This window comes from Chiloscyllium plagiosum, unplaced genomic scaffold (assembly GCF_037043375.1).
Source record: "Chiloscyllium plagiosum isolate Xiang-an unplaced genomic scaffold, Cpla_swu_hap1 HiC_scaffold_29, whole genome shotgun sequence".
NCBI lineage: Eukaryota > Metazoa > Chordata > Chondrichthyes > Orectolobiformes > Hemiscylliidae > Chiloscyllium > Chiloscyllium plagiosum.
Genome location: NW_028270167.1, coordinates 12,151,167 through 12,168,575, shown reverse-complemented (window position 1 = coordinate 12,168,575; position 17,409 = coordinate 12,151,167). Strand labels below are relative to the sequence as shown.

Below are 17,409 nucleotides of genomic sequence, written 5' to 3'. Positions count from 1 at the left end.
GAGTGGGTTTTCTTGTGAGAATAGGTTGGACAGGCTAAGCTTGTTTCCAATGAAGTTTTGAAAAAATGGGAGGTGACTTAATCAAAGGGTATTGGATACTGAATGTTCTAGATAACATGGACTTGGAAAGGATGTTTTCTCTTGTGGTTCAGTCCAGAGCTAAGGGGTTACCATTTTAGGGCAGTGATGAGAAGGTGCCTCTTTGTCTCTCTGAGGGTTGTACAACTTGGGAATTCTTTGCTTCAGAAGGCAGTGGAGGTGGAGTCATTAATACCTTTAAGGCAGGGCTTAATGGATTCTTGCTAGCCAGGGAAATCAAACGTTATTGAGGGTCGATGGGAATGTGAAATTTGAAACACATATGTCAGAAATGATCTTATCGACTTGTGGAGATTTTCATCATCTGAAGCATTGTTTACTCTTGAGGCTGAATGGTCTACTTCAGCTCCTATTGCAAATGTTTCTATGTATTCGACAAGAGTTATGCAAAATCATGTGCGATTGGTACAGAATGCATAGGGTGAAACTGTTCCCAATTCTGAACGCATCAGGAGCAAGAAGGTAGAGATTTTTAAAGCAATTCATAAAAGAAGCAAAAGTGATATGAGAAAATTCTTTCTCACACAACGAGTGGTTAGGATCTGGAAGCACTGGTGCTGGAGGCAGGTTGGATTGAAACTATCAAAAGGAAGTTACATAGTTATCCAAAAAGGAAGAATGTGCAGGTTAACCAACAGAGAGCAAGGAAATAGCATTAAGTGAGTTGCTTATTTAAAGCACTGGTACAGACATGATGGGCCAAATGGCCGTAATAAAGTCTGTGACTTCTGATTCTAAGCGGTGAAGGGAATCGCTTAGGTGAAGCTTTGCTCTGACCATAAGAGTTTGGATTATTAAAAAGTTGGTCAAGTAAGAATCCACTGACACTTAAAACATTACTGGGGTTTGGTGACAGAAGCTTTATACTCTAGGTTAAGCATTCCAAGCTGAACTGCTTACAATTCACAGCAGGCATCACGGTCACATTCAGAATCTTACTCCGGTTCCCTCGATCTACAGGCTCATCTGAAGAGAGACCAAAAGAAAGTAACACTCAACTGTCGGTATCAAAGTATCTGCAAAAGCAGCAACAGGGGATAACCTGGGGTTTAGATATGGACTTGCCAGAACATAATAGATGGCAAAACAGGCTTAAAAGGCTGAATTGCTTGCGATTAGTCCTGTATATCAGAGTGTCGATTTTATTCATGGGTGGGATGTGAAGGCCATTGGTGAACTGTCTGGAAACACTGCAATTGTGTGCTGCAGCTACACCCACAGTGACTCCTTTCTCTTCTGAGTTTGAACAACTGGGCTGTTTTAGAGGATCCAGGAAGAGATGGAGGCCATTCATCCTGGCTCTACCACACAATACGATCGTGGCTGATCTTCTGCTTAATTCTTACTTTCCCACACTGTCACAAAACCTTATGGCAGGGACAGCCAACCAAATTGTTGTGGGTCGGGAGTCACATACAGGCCAGATGGCAGACTCTCTTCTCTAAACTGAACTGGATGTTTTTTTGTTAAACAGTAATCCAGCAGTTTAACAGTATGCATGACTGACACTACCACTTTATTCCAGATTTTTTAAATTATCTGAGTTTAAAGAAGGATAAAATGTTGAAACTGGCCTGAACCCCTCTTGTATATCTTGAAATGGAGTGGTCAGAATGGTTATTTCCATGTTTTAATTTTTTTTTAATCTAAACTCATTGTACTCAGATCATTAGCCCAAGCCTATGATCCACTGACATAACCACTGCACTACCACAGCAAATGTGTGAGTTCCCTTCACTTATTTAATCAGACACCCTTTCTCATAGTATTTTAATCTGTCAAGATGAGCTATGTGCTTTTCTCGGGTCATCTTTCAGCGAGTAATGAGTCTTATTGCTTTTTATGGATTTTAATGCTTTGATACCCTTGACCAATGACAGGGGAAGGGCAACGTGGTGATGGATGTCTTCCTCATACCTTGTCTTAATGGGTAAAAAGGCAGTGCTCCACCACAGGCCTCATCCTCCGTCTTCACCACCACCACCACATAAAAGCTGCTGTTTGGGAAATCCTTTTTCTGACAGGAAGTGAGAAAGAAGAGTAATAAATACCTCATTTTATCAAAAGGAACTCTATATGTTCTGGATAAATCATTGGATGCAACTCAGTTTTCTGCCTACTTTCCCTATAAACATACTCTTTCCCAGTTGATTCCTCAGTGTGTATGTGCATGTGAGTGAGTGAGTGAGAGAAAGAGAGAGACACTCTGTCCCTTTGCTGGCTCAAGGAACTTAGCAAGTGGATCCCAAAACTCAGCCCAACACACACTGAATGACCCCCATGGGCTGGTGAGTGAAAAGGACGATTATTCTGGAACGTGTAGCATTCAGCACTTAATGCGCTCAGTGGATGAAATTTGAAATGTTCAGAAGGGAGCATGGCTTTGGGCAAACCTTGCAATGAATTTTGCACGACGTTCAGCAAGGCTTTATTGCTTGGGCATCCGAATAGATGAGGTGTGTAACATAACTGGAGCTCACCAAATCCAACAACATAGAGCCTTGAATAGAGCTCTATCGATGACTGCTAATGCCAGGCTTTTACAAATATCAACACTCTCACATTTGTTGTCTCTTCTTCATAGGAAGAAGCAAAGATTATATTTATAAAATGACATCTCAAGTTCAGAACACCCAAAGCAATTCACAACAATTGAAGTATTTGAATATGGTCACTGCTGTGATGTGAGAACATCAAGATCCCATTAACAGCAAATGAGGTGAATGGTGTATTACAAGATCTCCTACTTTGGTTCTGTTTTTCTGGATTGAGAGAACAATTTCAGTCAGGGACACTGGAACAACTCTTCCATCTTCTTCAGATTAGTCTAACCAATCATTGGTTTAACAATTCATCCAAGTGGTGGCATTTCTGACAGAGTAACAGTTCATTCAGTCATGTCACTCTCAACAAAATGCTCAGGAGCAAGAGTGAGACTCCTGATCACAACCTTCTGATTCAGAGGCAAGGAATGTTGGGACTTCAATAGATTCAGGAGGGATTTATGCATTGCCTGATTCAAATTAAGTGAAGGGGTGTGAGGCCTGGTCTGCAGGTGATTGATGAAGATTGTGTGTCATTAATCAAAAAGAGTCTGGGATTTTATTTCAAAGATTAGTTCACAATGTTTTACTATTCAGCATCTTCATTAAAACTAGCGAGCAAATATGAAATGAGGCATTTTACTGATATTGCCAGAAGAGAGTTGTCATGAGGAAACATTTTCAGGGCCGGGGAAAAATATGGAGTGAGTGCCACAAGGGGAATTACTCCTGCCAAGAGCCAGCGTGAACAGGATCCGCCAAATGGCCTCTTTTTGTGCTGCAACCATTTTGCGATTTCATTCAATGCTTATCCCAAGCTGCACAGACGCTATGGAAGACACACTGGTTATCTCTAAAAACAGACTACAGTTGGCATGCGCAATACTGAGCTTACCTGTACAGTAATCGCTGCTTTTTTAGTCATTGTTTGATAGGTGCCAATAAATGCAACATTATTATCCAAATCATTGACTGGACACTGAAAAAAAGTTGAAAGTGAGGAACAGAAGTAAGTCTTCAGTGAATGAAATTCAGGTTTCAGCAGAAGGTCCACACCTCTTGATAATCTCTTAATTATAAAGGTTCATTGTATCCTCATGTTTTCCTCATGTAAATTCTCAATAAAGAATCTTCATTTGTTCAAAATGGCAGCTTCTCAGCAACAGACTAGTTCTAGTGAGTGATCAACATGTGTTTGGAAGCTAGACATGAAACAGTGAGCCACTGCAGGCTAAGAGGCTAAAAAAAGGTGACCAGTTATAGAGTCCTACAGTCATACAGCAAAGAAACAGGCCCTTTGGTCCAACCAGTCCATGCCAAATATAATCCTAAACTAAACAAATCCCAACTGCCTTCTCCTGGCCCATATCCCTCCAAACCTTCCTAATTCATGTACTTATCCAAATGTTTTTTAAACATTGTAATTGTACCCACATCTTATCACTTCCTCAGGAAGTTCATTCAATATGCGAACCATCCTCTGTATAAAAAACTTGTCCCTCATGTCTTCTTTAAACCTCTCTCCTCTCACCTTAAAGATGCCCCCCCCCCTGTCTTAAAATCCCCCATCCTAGGGAAAATATCCCTCATTATTTTATAAACTGCTATCAGATCACCTCTCAACCTCCTATGCTCCAGTGAAAAATGCCTCAGCCTATCCAGCCTTTCTTTATAACTCAAACCTTCCATACCTGGCAACATCCTGGTAAATGTCCTCTGAACCCTCTCCAGCTTAATAATATCCTTGCCATAACTTCTCCCTGGCCACTGCCATCTTCAGGCTGATTTTTCATACGATTCTATGAAGTTGACCTTGGTTGCTACCATAGCTCAAAGTGTTCCACTTATGCAATGGTAGCAACCAAGGTGCAGGCATTAGGTTGGTATTTAAGTAATTAAATGTTACTGCACTAAATCCTATCGCAACAACTGGAGGAATTTAAATTCAGTCAATTAATAATCTGGAAATAAAATGTTAGTGTCACTAATAATGATATGAAACAACTGTCTTAAAAAATTCATCTGGTTCACTAAGCCATCTTTATCTCATCTGGTATCCATGTGAATCCAGATAAGCAGCAATATTGATTTCTAAATAGCCTAACAATACACTCTGTTATATCAAACCAGCACAGAGGGTGCATCTACACCATTTGGATGATAGTGTTGCAAGAAGGTGACTCACTTTTGAAAAGGCTGTTCGAGATGAACAATAAATACTGGCCTTACCTGCAATGTTCTCATCCCAAGAGTGAATAATAAAAACGAAATGCATGGGAAATGAATAACAACACAAAAATATTATAGAAAATTAAATTATTTGATATATTCTGTTGCACTTTAGCTGTTACTTCTTTCCTGAAGAAATTTCTTTCTATCCAATGAACCAATTGACCCTCAGGTTGTAACTCACTCCTCAAGGAGCCTAAACTGCACATTATATCATTCACTTGCATCGAGAATGCGCTGAATACTTTTGTCTCAATTCTGAAACAGAAACTGGTATAGCCTCTCACACTCGAGTCCCCAGCGTACAAAATAATGCATCTCCAATTTATATTTCTCACTTACCAGGACATCTTGTATGGAGATAACTGAACAGGGAAATGCTGAATCAGATGTAACCTTCACTATTACTGAGTCCTCCCCATCAGGAAACTTGTACTTAAAGTACTACAAACAACAGGGATAGAGAGAGTCAATAGGAGTTTCATAGTTCGTCTCAAGCTATCAAAAACACCACATCATTTGGGCATGCATTCTTATTATCACAGAAAGTGCTCCAGAGTATATAATGTAAATACTCTAACCGGGATAACTCAGACTGCATGAGGTCTTTGCAATGTCTTTTAGTGTCCTAGCTTAGGTAAAGGAAAACTGACTGGGTTTTCTGCTCTCACTAGTTAGCCAGTGACCCCTGTGGACTGTACAGTGCATCAATAATAAGATGCTGCTCATATTTATAATGGAAAGTTAACATAAAGTAATGTCCAAGGTTCTTTCACAAGCACAAGTATGGAAATGGTGTAGTCACTGAATGAAGTCAGTGTTGGAATGGCTGCAATGTCCTCAGTCAGAGAGCTTGTTATTCAATGCTCATTATCAGTGCTCATCATGTCAGTTACAGCCTTTTGGCTATGGATCTCACTCTCAGCAAGACAGTCAAAAGCTTCAAGAGATGTCAGGGACAAACTCTAAGGAACTTACTGTGGAGAAAGACATGAACACTTGGGAACTTGGGGAAGTTAGAAGTGATGTCTTGTGGACAGTCCACGTTGAGGTAGAGGGGGTGTTGGACATATTCGAATGTATGAAGGTGGATAAATGTCCCGGTTGACCAGATACAGAGGAACCTCGATTATCCAAAGGACACAGGCGGAGGAGCATTCATTCAGTTAATCGAATGCTGGATAACATAGTGAGCCAAGCATCGGGACCTTGCGATCTTGCTCGGATAATCTGAAATTCAGTTACTCGAATGCCGGAAAATTGAGGTTCCTCTGTTTATCCAGGAACACTGCAAGAGGCTGGAGAAGAAATTGTGGGGTCCCTGGCTGATATTTTTGCATCGTCATTAGCCACGGGTGAGGTCCCGGAAAACTGAATGGTAGCGAATATTGTGCCCTTATTCAAGGAGTGCTGCAAAAAAAACCTGGGAACTATAGAGCAGTAAGTCTACCATCTGCGGGTGGTAAGTCATTGAGAAGATTCTGGGAGTTAAGATATAAATGCAATTGGAAAGACAGATTTTGATTGAGAGCAGTCAGCTTGGCTTTACGCATGGGAGATCATACCTCACAAATTTGTTAGTGTTCTTTGATGAAATAACTAGAAAGGTTGATGAGGACAGGGTAGTAAATATAATCCATATGGATTTCAGTAAGGTCTTTTGATAGGTTCCACATGGTATGCTGCTGTGGAAGATTAGATCGCATGGAATCCAGGGGGAGCTGGCAAATTGGATACACAATTGGCATGATGGTAGGAAGCAGAGGGTAATAGTGGAAGGATGCTTGTCAGACTAGAGGCCTGAGACTAGTAGAGTGCCTCAGAGGTTGTTGTTGGGTCCATTACTGTTTGTTATCTATATCAATGACTCGGATGAGAATATACAAGGCTGGATTAGTAAATTTGCTGATGACACTAAAATAGACAATATCGTGGATATTGAGGAAGGCTATCAGAAATTGCAGCAGGCTCTTGATGAGTTGGGGAATTGGGCTGAGAAATGGCAAGTGGAGTTAAATATAGACAAGTGAGATAATTTAAGAAAGTTAAATTAAGGTGGAATTTCATGGTGAATAGTAGGGCCTTAAGGAGTGTAGTGAAATAGAGGGACCTTGGAGTTCAGGTGCACGGTTCTCTGAAAGTGGAGTCCCAGGTAGACAGGGCAGTGAAGAAGGCTTTTGGCACACTGGCCTTCATCAGTTAGGGCACTGAGTATAGAAGTTGGGAAGTTATGTTGCAGTTATACAGGATATTGGTGAAGCTGCACATGGAGTATTGTGTTCAGTTTTGATCACCTTGCTAATGGAAGGATGTTATTAAACTGGAAAGAGTGCAGAAGAAATTTACAAGGATGTTGCCAGGACTTAACAGTCTGAGTTATAGGGAGACGCTGGACTAGCTAGGACTTTTTTCTTTAGAGCGTAGGAGACTGAGGGGGGATCTTTGAGAAGTGTATAAGATCATGAGAGGCATGGAGAGGGTGAATGCACACAGCCTTTTTCCCAGGGTTGGCGAACCGAGGACTAGAGGGCATCAGTTTAAGGTTAGAGGGGGAAGAATAAAAGGGAACCTGAGGGGCAAACTTTTTTTACACAAAGGATGGTATGCATATGGAATTAGCTGCCAGCTGAAGTGGTTGAGGCGGATACGTTAACAACAGTTAAAAGACATTTGAACCATTACATGGATAGGAAAGGTTTAGAAGGACATGCAAGGAAATGGGGTTAAGATCATTTTGGGCGGCATGGACCAGTTTGGGCCAAAGGGCCTGTCTCTGTGCTGTGAAACTCAAAAATAACTGAGGTGACTGTTTCAGTTTCTCACCCCTATGATATATCCCAACCTTTGACATTTGAGCATCACACCTTGTCTTCTCTTCCTCACTTTCACCCATCCTCTCCCCCTATCTCTGAAGATTTCCCACCTTCCTGACTGAGACTGTTCAGTAACAACATGGGACAGGCCGCCACTGGTCGTGTAAGCAGAGCCTTTTCACATCAATACCCACATCATACAGGTACAATTCTGAAGGAGATGACAGATCCTCCATGCGGCAAGAAACCTGAGCAGCAATATTCAAGTCTCAGCCCTTACCTGGGGTTGTGCTGGTGTTGCATTGAATCGGAATGGTTCTGCAGTTCTGTGGTAGAAAGAAAAATATTTGAAATAATAATTGCAGAATTAAAATTCACGTGCCTCCACCTGTTTTTTTAAAATAAGGAAATGGGAAGATTTATGGTTCTGCCACTTGGGCCCAGAATTATGCTTCTTCTGATTTGCTTTTTACTTTATTCTTTCATGGGATTTGGGCTGGGCTTTGCTAACAAGGCCAGTAGTGATTGTCCATTCCTAATACCCTTAAGTGTCAACCACATTGCTGTGAGTCTGCAGTCACATGTGGGCCAGACCAGGGAAGGACATTAGTGAAAAAGATGGACTTTTATGACAATAATTTACTATTACTGAGACTAGCTTTGAATTCTATTTTTTACAAAAACGCTTAACAGAGCTTAAATTTCACAAGCTGCAATTTGAACCCATGACCCCAGGCCTCTAAATTACTTTTCCATTGACATTACAATTATATCACCATCGCTCGATCAGAAAATGAAAGACAGCAGCAATGAATCAGAACATCAGTTGTGAGTTGAGATCTTCACCGTTTGCCAGATCATGGCTGTGTTACAGATCCAGGCATTCCAATTACCACATCTAGCTCACTATGAATTTGCTGTTCAAAACATGAGCCATTATTTCCTGATGTTTCTGCAGAAAACCAATTACAAAGAAGACTTTAACTGGTTTGTTGCAAACAAATCATAAAAGGACATTCACTCCACCCCACCTTATGGAACTGATGATAGCATAGGGAATCACCAAGAGGAGCTCCAATTTCATCTCCTAGCTCCAATAAACAAATTATTCAGATATGAACCTGATAAGAACATTTAAAGGAAAGGCCGAAATGTTTTGGAAGGAGTGTATGGAATGAGTTGCCAAAGAAGTGGTGGAGGCTAGTACAATTAGAACATTTGAAAAAGCATCTGGATGGGCTTATGAACAGGAAGGGTTCAGAGGGATTTGGGCCAAATGCTGGTAAATGGGACTAGATTAGGTTGGGATATCTGATCGGCATGGACAAGTTGGACTGCAGGGTCTGTTTGTGTGCTGTACATCTCTATGACTCGAAATGGAGGAGAAATTGGTCCTCAGAACATGTGAAGAAAATTGTTATCAACTCACTGATTGCAACATCGTTGAAGGATACTCCATTATTTCTACCATTTTCTTTCACCTCTCTCAATTGCCCTCCTCCCAGCTCCACCTTCTGTCTCCTCTCTGTCATTCAGCTTGGCCTCAGCATCTTCATGTTCCTTGCTCCTGGTTAGTCACAATACTCCTTCTTACCCATATTCTGTTCTTTCCCTTTCCCTCTTCACTTTAATTAGTCTGTGAAGCACTTGAAATCTCTACCCTGGAGAGCTGTAGAAGCTCAGCCATTGAGTATATCAGCAATAGATTGCTTATTCTAACTTAATTGAGGGTTATGGGGACAGCTGGGAAAAATGACATGAACTAATGAACAGCCATGTTGCAGTCAAATGGTGCAACAGGCTTCAGGAACTGAATGGACTATCCCTGCTCTTAGGTTATTATATTCACCACATCCCCATATCTCCACTTTTTGTCATTTCTAGAGGGCCTCTTCTTTTGTCCATTCCCCATGTCCTGTACCTTTGCCTCACTCCAACTCCCATCTTTCTCCTCAAGCTTTTTCATTCTATCTCCTCTCTGTCTCCCTTCATAGGGCGGCACAGTGGCTCAGTGGTTAGCACTGCTGCCTCATAGCACCGGGGTCCGGGGTTCAATTCCAGCTTCGGGCAACTGTCTGTGTGGAGTTTGTACGTTCTCCCAGTGTCTGCATGGGTTTCCTCTGGGTGCTCCAGTTTCCTCCCACAGTCCAAAGATGTGCAGGTTGGGTGAAGTGGCCATGCTAAATTGCCCATGGTGTTCAGGGATGCCCAAATGTTAGATACATTAGTCAGGGGTAACTGCAGAGTAGTAAGGTAATGGGTCTGAGTGGGATACTCTTCAGAAAGTCAATGTGGACTTGTTGAGCTGAAGGGCCTGTTTCTACACTGTAGGGATTCTAATTCTAAAATATTGCCCTCCCCTCTTTTCCTCCTCCCATGTACTTTATCTCCCTCTCAAGTACCCTCCATTACCACACACCCTGCTTGGTCTTGACTCCCACATTAAGTATAATTTTAAAGATTAATTTTAAATTTATCTAGGGTGCATGGTGGCTAAGTGGTTAGCATTGCTGTCTCACAGCACCAGGGACCCAAGTTCAAATCAAACCTCGGGCGACTGCCAGTGTGGAGTTTGCACATTCTCCCCGTGTCTGGGTGGGTTTCTTCCAGCTACTCTGGCTTCCTCCCACAATCCAAAGATTAGGTTAGGTGGATTGGCCATGCTAAATTGCCCATAGTACCCAGCGATTTGTATTTTAGATGAATTAGCCATGGGGAATGCAGGGTTACAAGGATAAAGTGGAGGGCTGGGTCTGGGTGAGATGGTCTTCAGAGGGTCAATGTGGAATTGAGGCCAAATGACCTGCTTCCACACTGTATGGATCCTGTCCTATAAAAATTACACAATCAAATTGTCATGTAGATAATTTGATTTCAATATTTAAGGGAGAGAAGTAACATTCATACCCTTGTTCAGAACAACCAGGCCCTTAGTCTACATAGAGATTATAAACATGGTAAAAACGTCCTGGAGAAAGACCGTCACGACCTTATTTGGAGAAGCAGATCTGAGTAAGGAGGAAGGAGCTGAATATTTCACCAGTCATTTCACCTACCTTAGGACGAAATGTTCTATGCGTTTAACAGAAAGTTGGACTGAGGTGTTTTTCTTAGATAACGTTGAGACATCCACATAAAAATATTGCATTTGTGATTCACTCTTTATCTCTGGTTGACAAAGCGTGCGACTCACATCCTGATAGGCGTAATTCCTCTGGTAACTGCAGGAGGAAGAAAGAGGTTGTTCTGAGCTTTAGCTGAAAAATAAAATCTGTAGCAAGCAGCAGAGTGGTCCCAGAGAAAGGTGCGGTTATAAGTTTCACCAATCAACCAAGCAAACAGAATACTGTAAAGTTCCATTGTCCACACCTTCACCATTCTGAATTTCACTTAATATGAAGCATTATCTGTACCATATCACCCACTATACCTTTAATGTTTGTTTAATCATGACTTTTGGAGTCAAATTTGCCACAAACACATTTTTAAAAATGGAATAGCACCCGGGGAATAAAATGGATATAATGATGTAGTACTGTCTTTTGGGAATGGAAATTGCACACTGTGCATGTATTACCTGCCACGTTGTATGTGCATATCATTTTAACTGGTGATTTATACTTAAGTGCACTGTATTTAGCTGCAATAATGTAATGGTACTATGTCCTCCTATGCACTCGTCTAATTACATTGCACCATTTTTCTGCAAACAAACTTCTTTATATTTAACAAAAATGTTGTCTTTAAATAATTGTATTGAATTTTATCTTCTACTTGTGTGCTTTAGATCTCAAAATGGTGGACAGTTTGAAACTATGCAATTGAGTTATTTTATGAAACATGTACACCGTTTGTGAGATATCACAGGGACACAACCACCTGTGAATGTTAGACTTTTTAGTGTGCTATGCAGTTAGTTTCGCTTCCTCTTTTGATGGATACAATTACAGACATTTTAACAGACACTGGCCACATTCTGCTTTCTCACCAAAGTTACCATGCTTCATGTGTGAGTTCATGCAATGAACATGTGCAAGCTGATAGACTGTGGAAGCCATCACAACTGAGTTCAATCCTGAACTCACCCAGATACAGATCTCAAAGCAGTTTAATGGTTAGGACTCAGGAGGGAGTGCACTGTCTGGCCTATTCCCCACCTCAGTAACCTCAGAATTTAAGTCCATTTGCCACATTCACTTGACCAAACAGCCTGGTCAACTATTCTCAGGAAAGAAGAAGGCTGAGATAACACCTAATAGAGATCATTGGAAATGTTTTGATAAAGAAGGTATAAGAAAACATATTTATACTTTGGAGACCAAAACTAGTGCCAAAAAGGCTGTCACTAATAAACACGATAGGAAATTCGAGAGAAAGGTCTTTTCCAAGAGAACAATTCAAATGTGAAACTTTATTAATGACATTAATAATATGACTAGTTGTCCATCTTGGCAAAAAGAAATTTAAAAAGCATTAACCTCAATGGGGAGGGATTGGAGAGCTCTGAAATGCAGAGGGATCTGTGTGTCCTGGTGCATAGGTCATAAAAGGTTAGTAAGTAGGGGGTACAGCAAGTAATGAGGAAAGCTAGTCGAATACTTTCATTTATTGTGAGGGGAATTTAATGCAAACATTGGGAAAGTATGCTTCAGTTATCCGGGGCATTGGTGTGACAATATCTGGACTACTGTGCACAGTATTGATCACCTTATTTAAAGAAGGATGTAAATTCCCTTGAGGCTGTCGAGCGAAAGTTTACCAGACTAATAGCTGGAATTAGTACATTGTTTTATGAGGAAAGCTTGCAGAGGCTGGGCTTATATCCTCTGCAGTTTAGAAGAGAAAGAGACAATTTGATTGAAACATATAAAATCTTGACAGGTCTTGACAGGGTAGATGTAGAGACAATGGTTCCTCTCACAGGTGAAACGAGAACTAAGGGACACTGTTTAAAAATAATGGATTGACCACTTAAAACAGCGATAAGCGGAATTTCTTTCTCATGGAGTCATGGAGTCCTTGGGACTCTCTTCCCGAAAAGGCAGTGCAAGCAGAATATTTTTAAGGCACGCAGAATTATTGGTAAGATTAGATTAGATTCCCTACAGTGTGGAAACAGGCCCTTTGGCCCAACAAGTCCACACCGACCCTCCGAAGAGCAACCCACCTAGACCCATTTCCCTACATTTACCCTTTCAATTAACACTACGGGCAATTTAGCATGGCCAATTCACCTAACCTGCACATTTTTGGACTAAGCTAGGGAATGAAAGTGTATCAGGAATTAGCAGGAATGTGGATTTGAGATTAGCCATGTTCTTATTAAATGGAAAAGCAGGCTCAAGGGGCTGAAGGGCCTATTCCTTTACTTGCTTACACAGTAATTCCTCAGTGTCTGCAAAACTGTGAATCGCGATTTCACCCATCCGCAACAAAAAAATAAGCGACAACAAAAATCAATATCCGCAGGCGAAAGTCACATATCGGCATCTTTTAATGAGCTTCGCATTCTCAAATTTCATCATTCCCGGGAGCTCTCAGGAAGGAACCCTCCCAAATATGGAGGGATGATTGTCAGGGTAAAGACTGTTCTGTGTGAGCTCAAACACTGCTCCCTGTGAAATTTGCTGAAGATGTTAGTGACACTTGATCTTACTAACAGGACTGAACAAGCACATTTTTGTAAAATATTAGCCTACAGAATAAATGCAGGTTATTTATAAACTGGAAGCATACTGCACTGACAGGGTTAGCAAGTAAAGACTAAAAAAATGGCAGGGATCATTAATAATATTACACCCATAAAACTCAACATTAAAAGTACAACTCCCTAACAGGGAAATGAAAATGGAATCATATACATTTAGTCAGGTATAGAGACTCAGCAGCAGTTAATGTTGGTAAAACTCAAACCTGGCTCATGGGCCTCTGAGGGTCCCTGAAAGGACCCTATGAGTCCTTGATATCCTTAAGATTCCTGAACTGAATGAGTGAACAGTATTTCTCCTTCCTGCAATAATAACACTTATTTATTTGTGTTTTTCCATGCTGACTGAGCTCACAGAGTGTCCACCAGAAAGATACAATTGAAATTCTCTGCTGTAAGGTGACAACAACTACCTACATGCGCATAGCATCCTAAATATGGTAGGAACATCCAAGACACTTGATAGGCTCAACTCAAGTCATTGCGCTTTCCAGTTTCCTTCACAATCTTGCCATCCTTCACTGAAATGACACATCACAGCTCATACTCCCTTCTGTTCGAACTCTAGGTTAATGCTCAAAGTCCACTTATTGATCTCTTCAACTGGAGCACAATTTCTCAGTTAACAGCCCTCCCCTTTACTCTGTAACTATCTTGCAAGATTATACCCCACCTCTTGCGAACGACTTTATTTCTTAAAAAAGTCTGGAGAGAAAGAGAGGATTTGTTTTTCTTTGAATTTTTGAAAGAAGATTGAGCAGCATCAAAGCCAAAGTAAAACAAATCCTCTCTTTTTCTTTACAATTTTGTAAAAACAAATGCATTTGTAAAAGGTGAGGTCACAGGCAAGGTCAGCAATTATTGCCAGACCCTAATTTTTTTCTCTCATTTATGGGATATGGGCATCACTGGCTGGGCCCAGCGTTTATTGTCTGTCCCTAGTCGCCCTTGAGAAGGTGGTGGTGAGCTGCCTTCTTGTACTGCTGCAATCCACCTGCTGCTGGCTGACCTACCCTGCCATTAGGGAGGGAATTCCAAGATTTTGAGCCAGCGACAGTGAAGGAATGGCGAGATATTTCCAAGTCAAGATGGTGAGTGGCTTGGAGGGGAGCATGAAAGTTGGTGGTATTCCCATGTATCTGCTGCCTTTGTCTTTCGAGATGGAAGCAGTCATGGGTTTGGAAAATGTTCTCTGAGGATCTTTAGTGAATTTCTGCAGTGCATTGCCCTTGAGAAGATGGTGGGCAGCCAGATTTTATACACAACTGAGAGGCTTGGTTGCCCATCTCAGAAGACAGCTCTGGATCAACCTCTTGCTGAGGGTCTGAAGTCACATATGGATTGGATCGCATATTGACGGCACATGTAACATTTCCCACTTTGTTGATCATACAAAATAAGGTGGAATTGTGAGTGGTGAAGACAAGAGGCCTTCAAGGTGATTTGCTAAACTGAGTGAGTGGGAAAATGCCTGCTAGATGTGATATAAAGGGATAAGTGTGAGGTTATCCGTTGTAGCAGGAACAGCCGAATGGCCAAGTATTATTTAAATGGTGATAGATTAGGAAATGTGGATCAATACAGCAGGATGTCCTTATCCATTAATCACTGAAAGGAAGTGTGCAGGTTCAGCAAGCAGTTAAAAAGGCAACTTGGTATGTTTGGCCTTCATTGCAAGAGATTTTCAGTCCAGGAACAAGTTTTATTGCAGCTATACAGGGCCTTGGTGAGACTACATCTGGAGTATTGTGTGTGGTATTGATCTTCTTATTTAAGAAAAGCTTTACTTGCCACACAAGGAGTGCAGCAAAGGTTCACCAGACTGATTCCTACAGTGTGGAAACAGGCCCTTTAGCCCAAGTCCACACTGACCCTCCAAAGAGTAACCCACCCAGACCCATTTCCCTCTGACTAATGCACCTAACACTATGGGCAATTTAGCATGGCCAATTCACCTAGCCTGCACATCTTTGGACTGTGGGAGGAAACCGGAGCACCTGGAGGAAACCCACACGGGGAGAATGTGCAACCTCCACACAGACAGTCACCCAAGGCTGGAATCGAATCTGGGTCCCTAGTGCTGTGAGGCAGCAGTGCTAACCACTGAGCCACCTTTCTGCCCCACAGGTTGGCAGATCTGTTGTATGGGAGAGATTAGGTTGATTGGTCCTGTGCTCAAAGGAGTTTACAAGAACGAGAGAGGATCTTACTAATAAATATAAAATTCTATCAGGGCTGAACAGACTGAAGAGGGGACAATGATCGCCCTGGCCAGAGGGTTCACGAATAAGGAGCCACAGTCTCAGGATAGATTAGATTACTTACAGTGTGGAAACAGGCCCTTCGGCCCAACAAGTCCACACCGACCCGCCGAAGCGCACCCACCCAGACCCATTCCCCTACATTTACCCCTGCACCTAACACTACAGGCAATTTAGCGTGGCCAATTCACCTAACCTGCACATTTTTGGAGTGTGGGAGGAAACCGGAGCACCCGGAGGAAACCCACGCAGACACGGGGAGAATGTGCAAATTCCACACAGTCGGTCGCCTGAGGCGGGAATTGAACCCGGGTCTCTGGCGCTGTGAGGCAGCAGTGCTAACCACTGTGCCACCGTGCCGCCCACGATAGGCTTTGGGCCATTTCAGATTGAGATGAGGAGAAATGTTTTCACTCAGAGAGTGGGTGAAAAGCGCTATGACAGAAAACTGTAGAGGCCACGTCACTGAACTTATTTAAAAAGAAGTACACAGTTTTCAACAGACTAAAAAGTACGAAGAGCTATGGGGAGAAAGAAGGAAAGTGACACTGAAGTACACAATTATCTATCTTCATGTTGAATGGCGAAGTGCACTCAATAGGCTGAATGGCCTTCTCCTCGGAGAAAGTGAGGACTGCAGACATTGGAGTATCAGAGTCGAGAGTATGGTGCTGGAAAAACACAGCAGGTCAAGCAGCACCTGAGGAGCAGCAGAATCAACGTTTTGGGCATAAGCCATTCATCCTGATGAAGGGCTTATGCCTGAAACGTCGATTCTCCTGTTCCTCGGATGCTGACTGACCAGCTGTGTTTTTCCAGCACCACTTTCAACTCTAGCCTACTCCTACTCCCATTTTCTATGTCTAGGTTTCCTTCCCTGAAGGATATTAATAAAGCAGTTAGATTTTATAACAATCTAACAGTTTCATGGTCTCCATTACTGAGACTATCTTTCAATCCAAGTTTTAATCAACTACTTGAATCAGCTGCAGTCATTGAATTTGAATCCATGTCTTCAATTCATTCGGTTCACTTTTCCATCTTCTCAACTCACCCTCTCACACTTGAAAAACACAGAAGCCATTTCCATCTACAAGGTGTACTGCAAAGGGGCAAGTTAGTAATGGAATGTATTTGAGGATAGATAGACTGGAGTCAGAAAAATAGCCTGGCTACCAAGTTCAAAACGGTGTTAAATATTAACAGAACAGCATTCATGATCAGGATCCTGTCCAGAGGAAACGTGGTCAGCCTGAAACAAAAACTCCATTTCTCACTCTGCAGATGCGCGTATTTTCAGAATCCCCGTTCTTTTTTAACATCAGGACAGAATCATTGAATCCCTACAGTTTGGAAGCAGGCCATTTGGCCCACCTAGTCCACACCGACCCTTCGTATAGCATCCCACCCAGATCCATCCCCCTACCCTATTCCTATAACTCTGTATTTCTCATGACTAATTCACCTAGCCTGCACATCACTGCACACTACAGGCAATTTCCCACGGCCAGTCCACCTAACCAGTACATCTTTGAAATGTGGGAGAAACCAGAGCACCTGGAGGAAACCCATGCAGCCACGGGGAGAATGTGCAAACTCCACAGACAGTTGCCCGAGGCTAGAATCAAACTTGGGTCCCTGGCATTGTGAGGCAGCAGTGCTAACCACTGTGACACCCTGGGATCTGACCTGCTCAGGATTTAGCTCACCAGTAGACTTGTGTCACTTAAGAGTTGCTGATCTGGTTTAGAACTTGT

General features: G+C 42.1%; 1 protein-coding gene across 4 annotated transcripts in view; it reads right to left on the bottom strand.

Moving 5' to 3' along the window:
- sidt2 (SID1 transmembrane family, member 2) overlaps positions 1 to 17,409 on the bottom strand; it is a 94,379-nt gene that overhangs the window by 55,059 nt on the left and 21,911 nt on the right. For all 4 annotated transcript variants that reach the window (XM_043676618.2, XM_087976379.1, XM_043676621.2 and 1 more), the window contains exons 3-8: positions 10,741 to 10,905; positions 7,965 to 8,010; positions 5,214 to 5,315; positions 3,538 to 3,621; positions 2,017 to 2,116; positions 1,000 to 1,065 (exon numbers count right to left, since the gene is read on the bottom strand). In XM_043676618.2, coding sequence (XP_043532553.2) covers positions 1,000 to 1,065; positions 2,017 to 2,116; positions 3,538 to 3,621; positions 5,214 to 5,315; positions 7,965 to 8,010; positions 10,741 to 10,905 — 563 coding nt within the window. The remainder of the gene's footprint in view (positions 1 to 999; positions 1,066 to 2,016; positions 2,117 to 3,537; positions 3,622 to 5,213; positions 5,316 to 7,964; positions 8,011 to 10,740; positions 10,906 to 17,409) is intronic.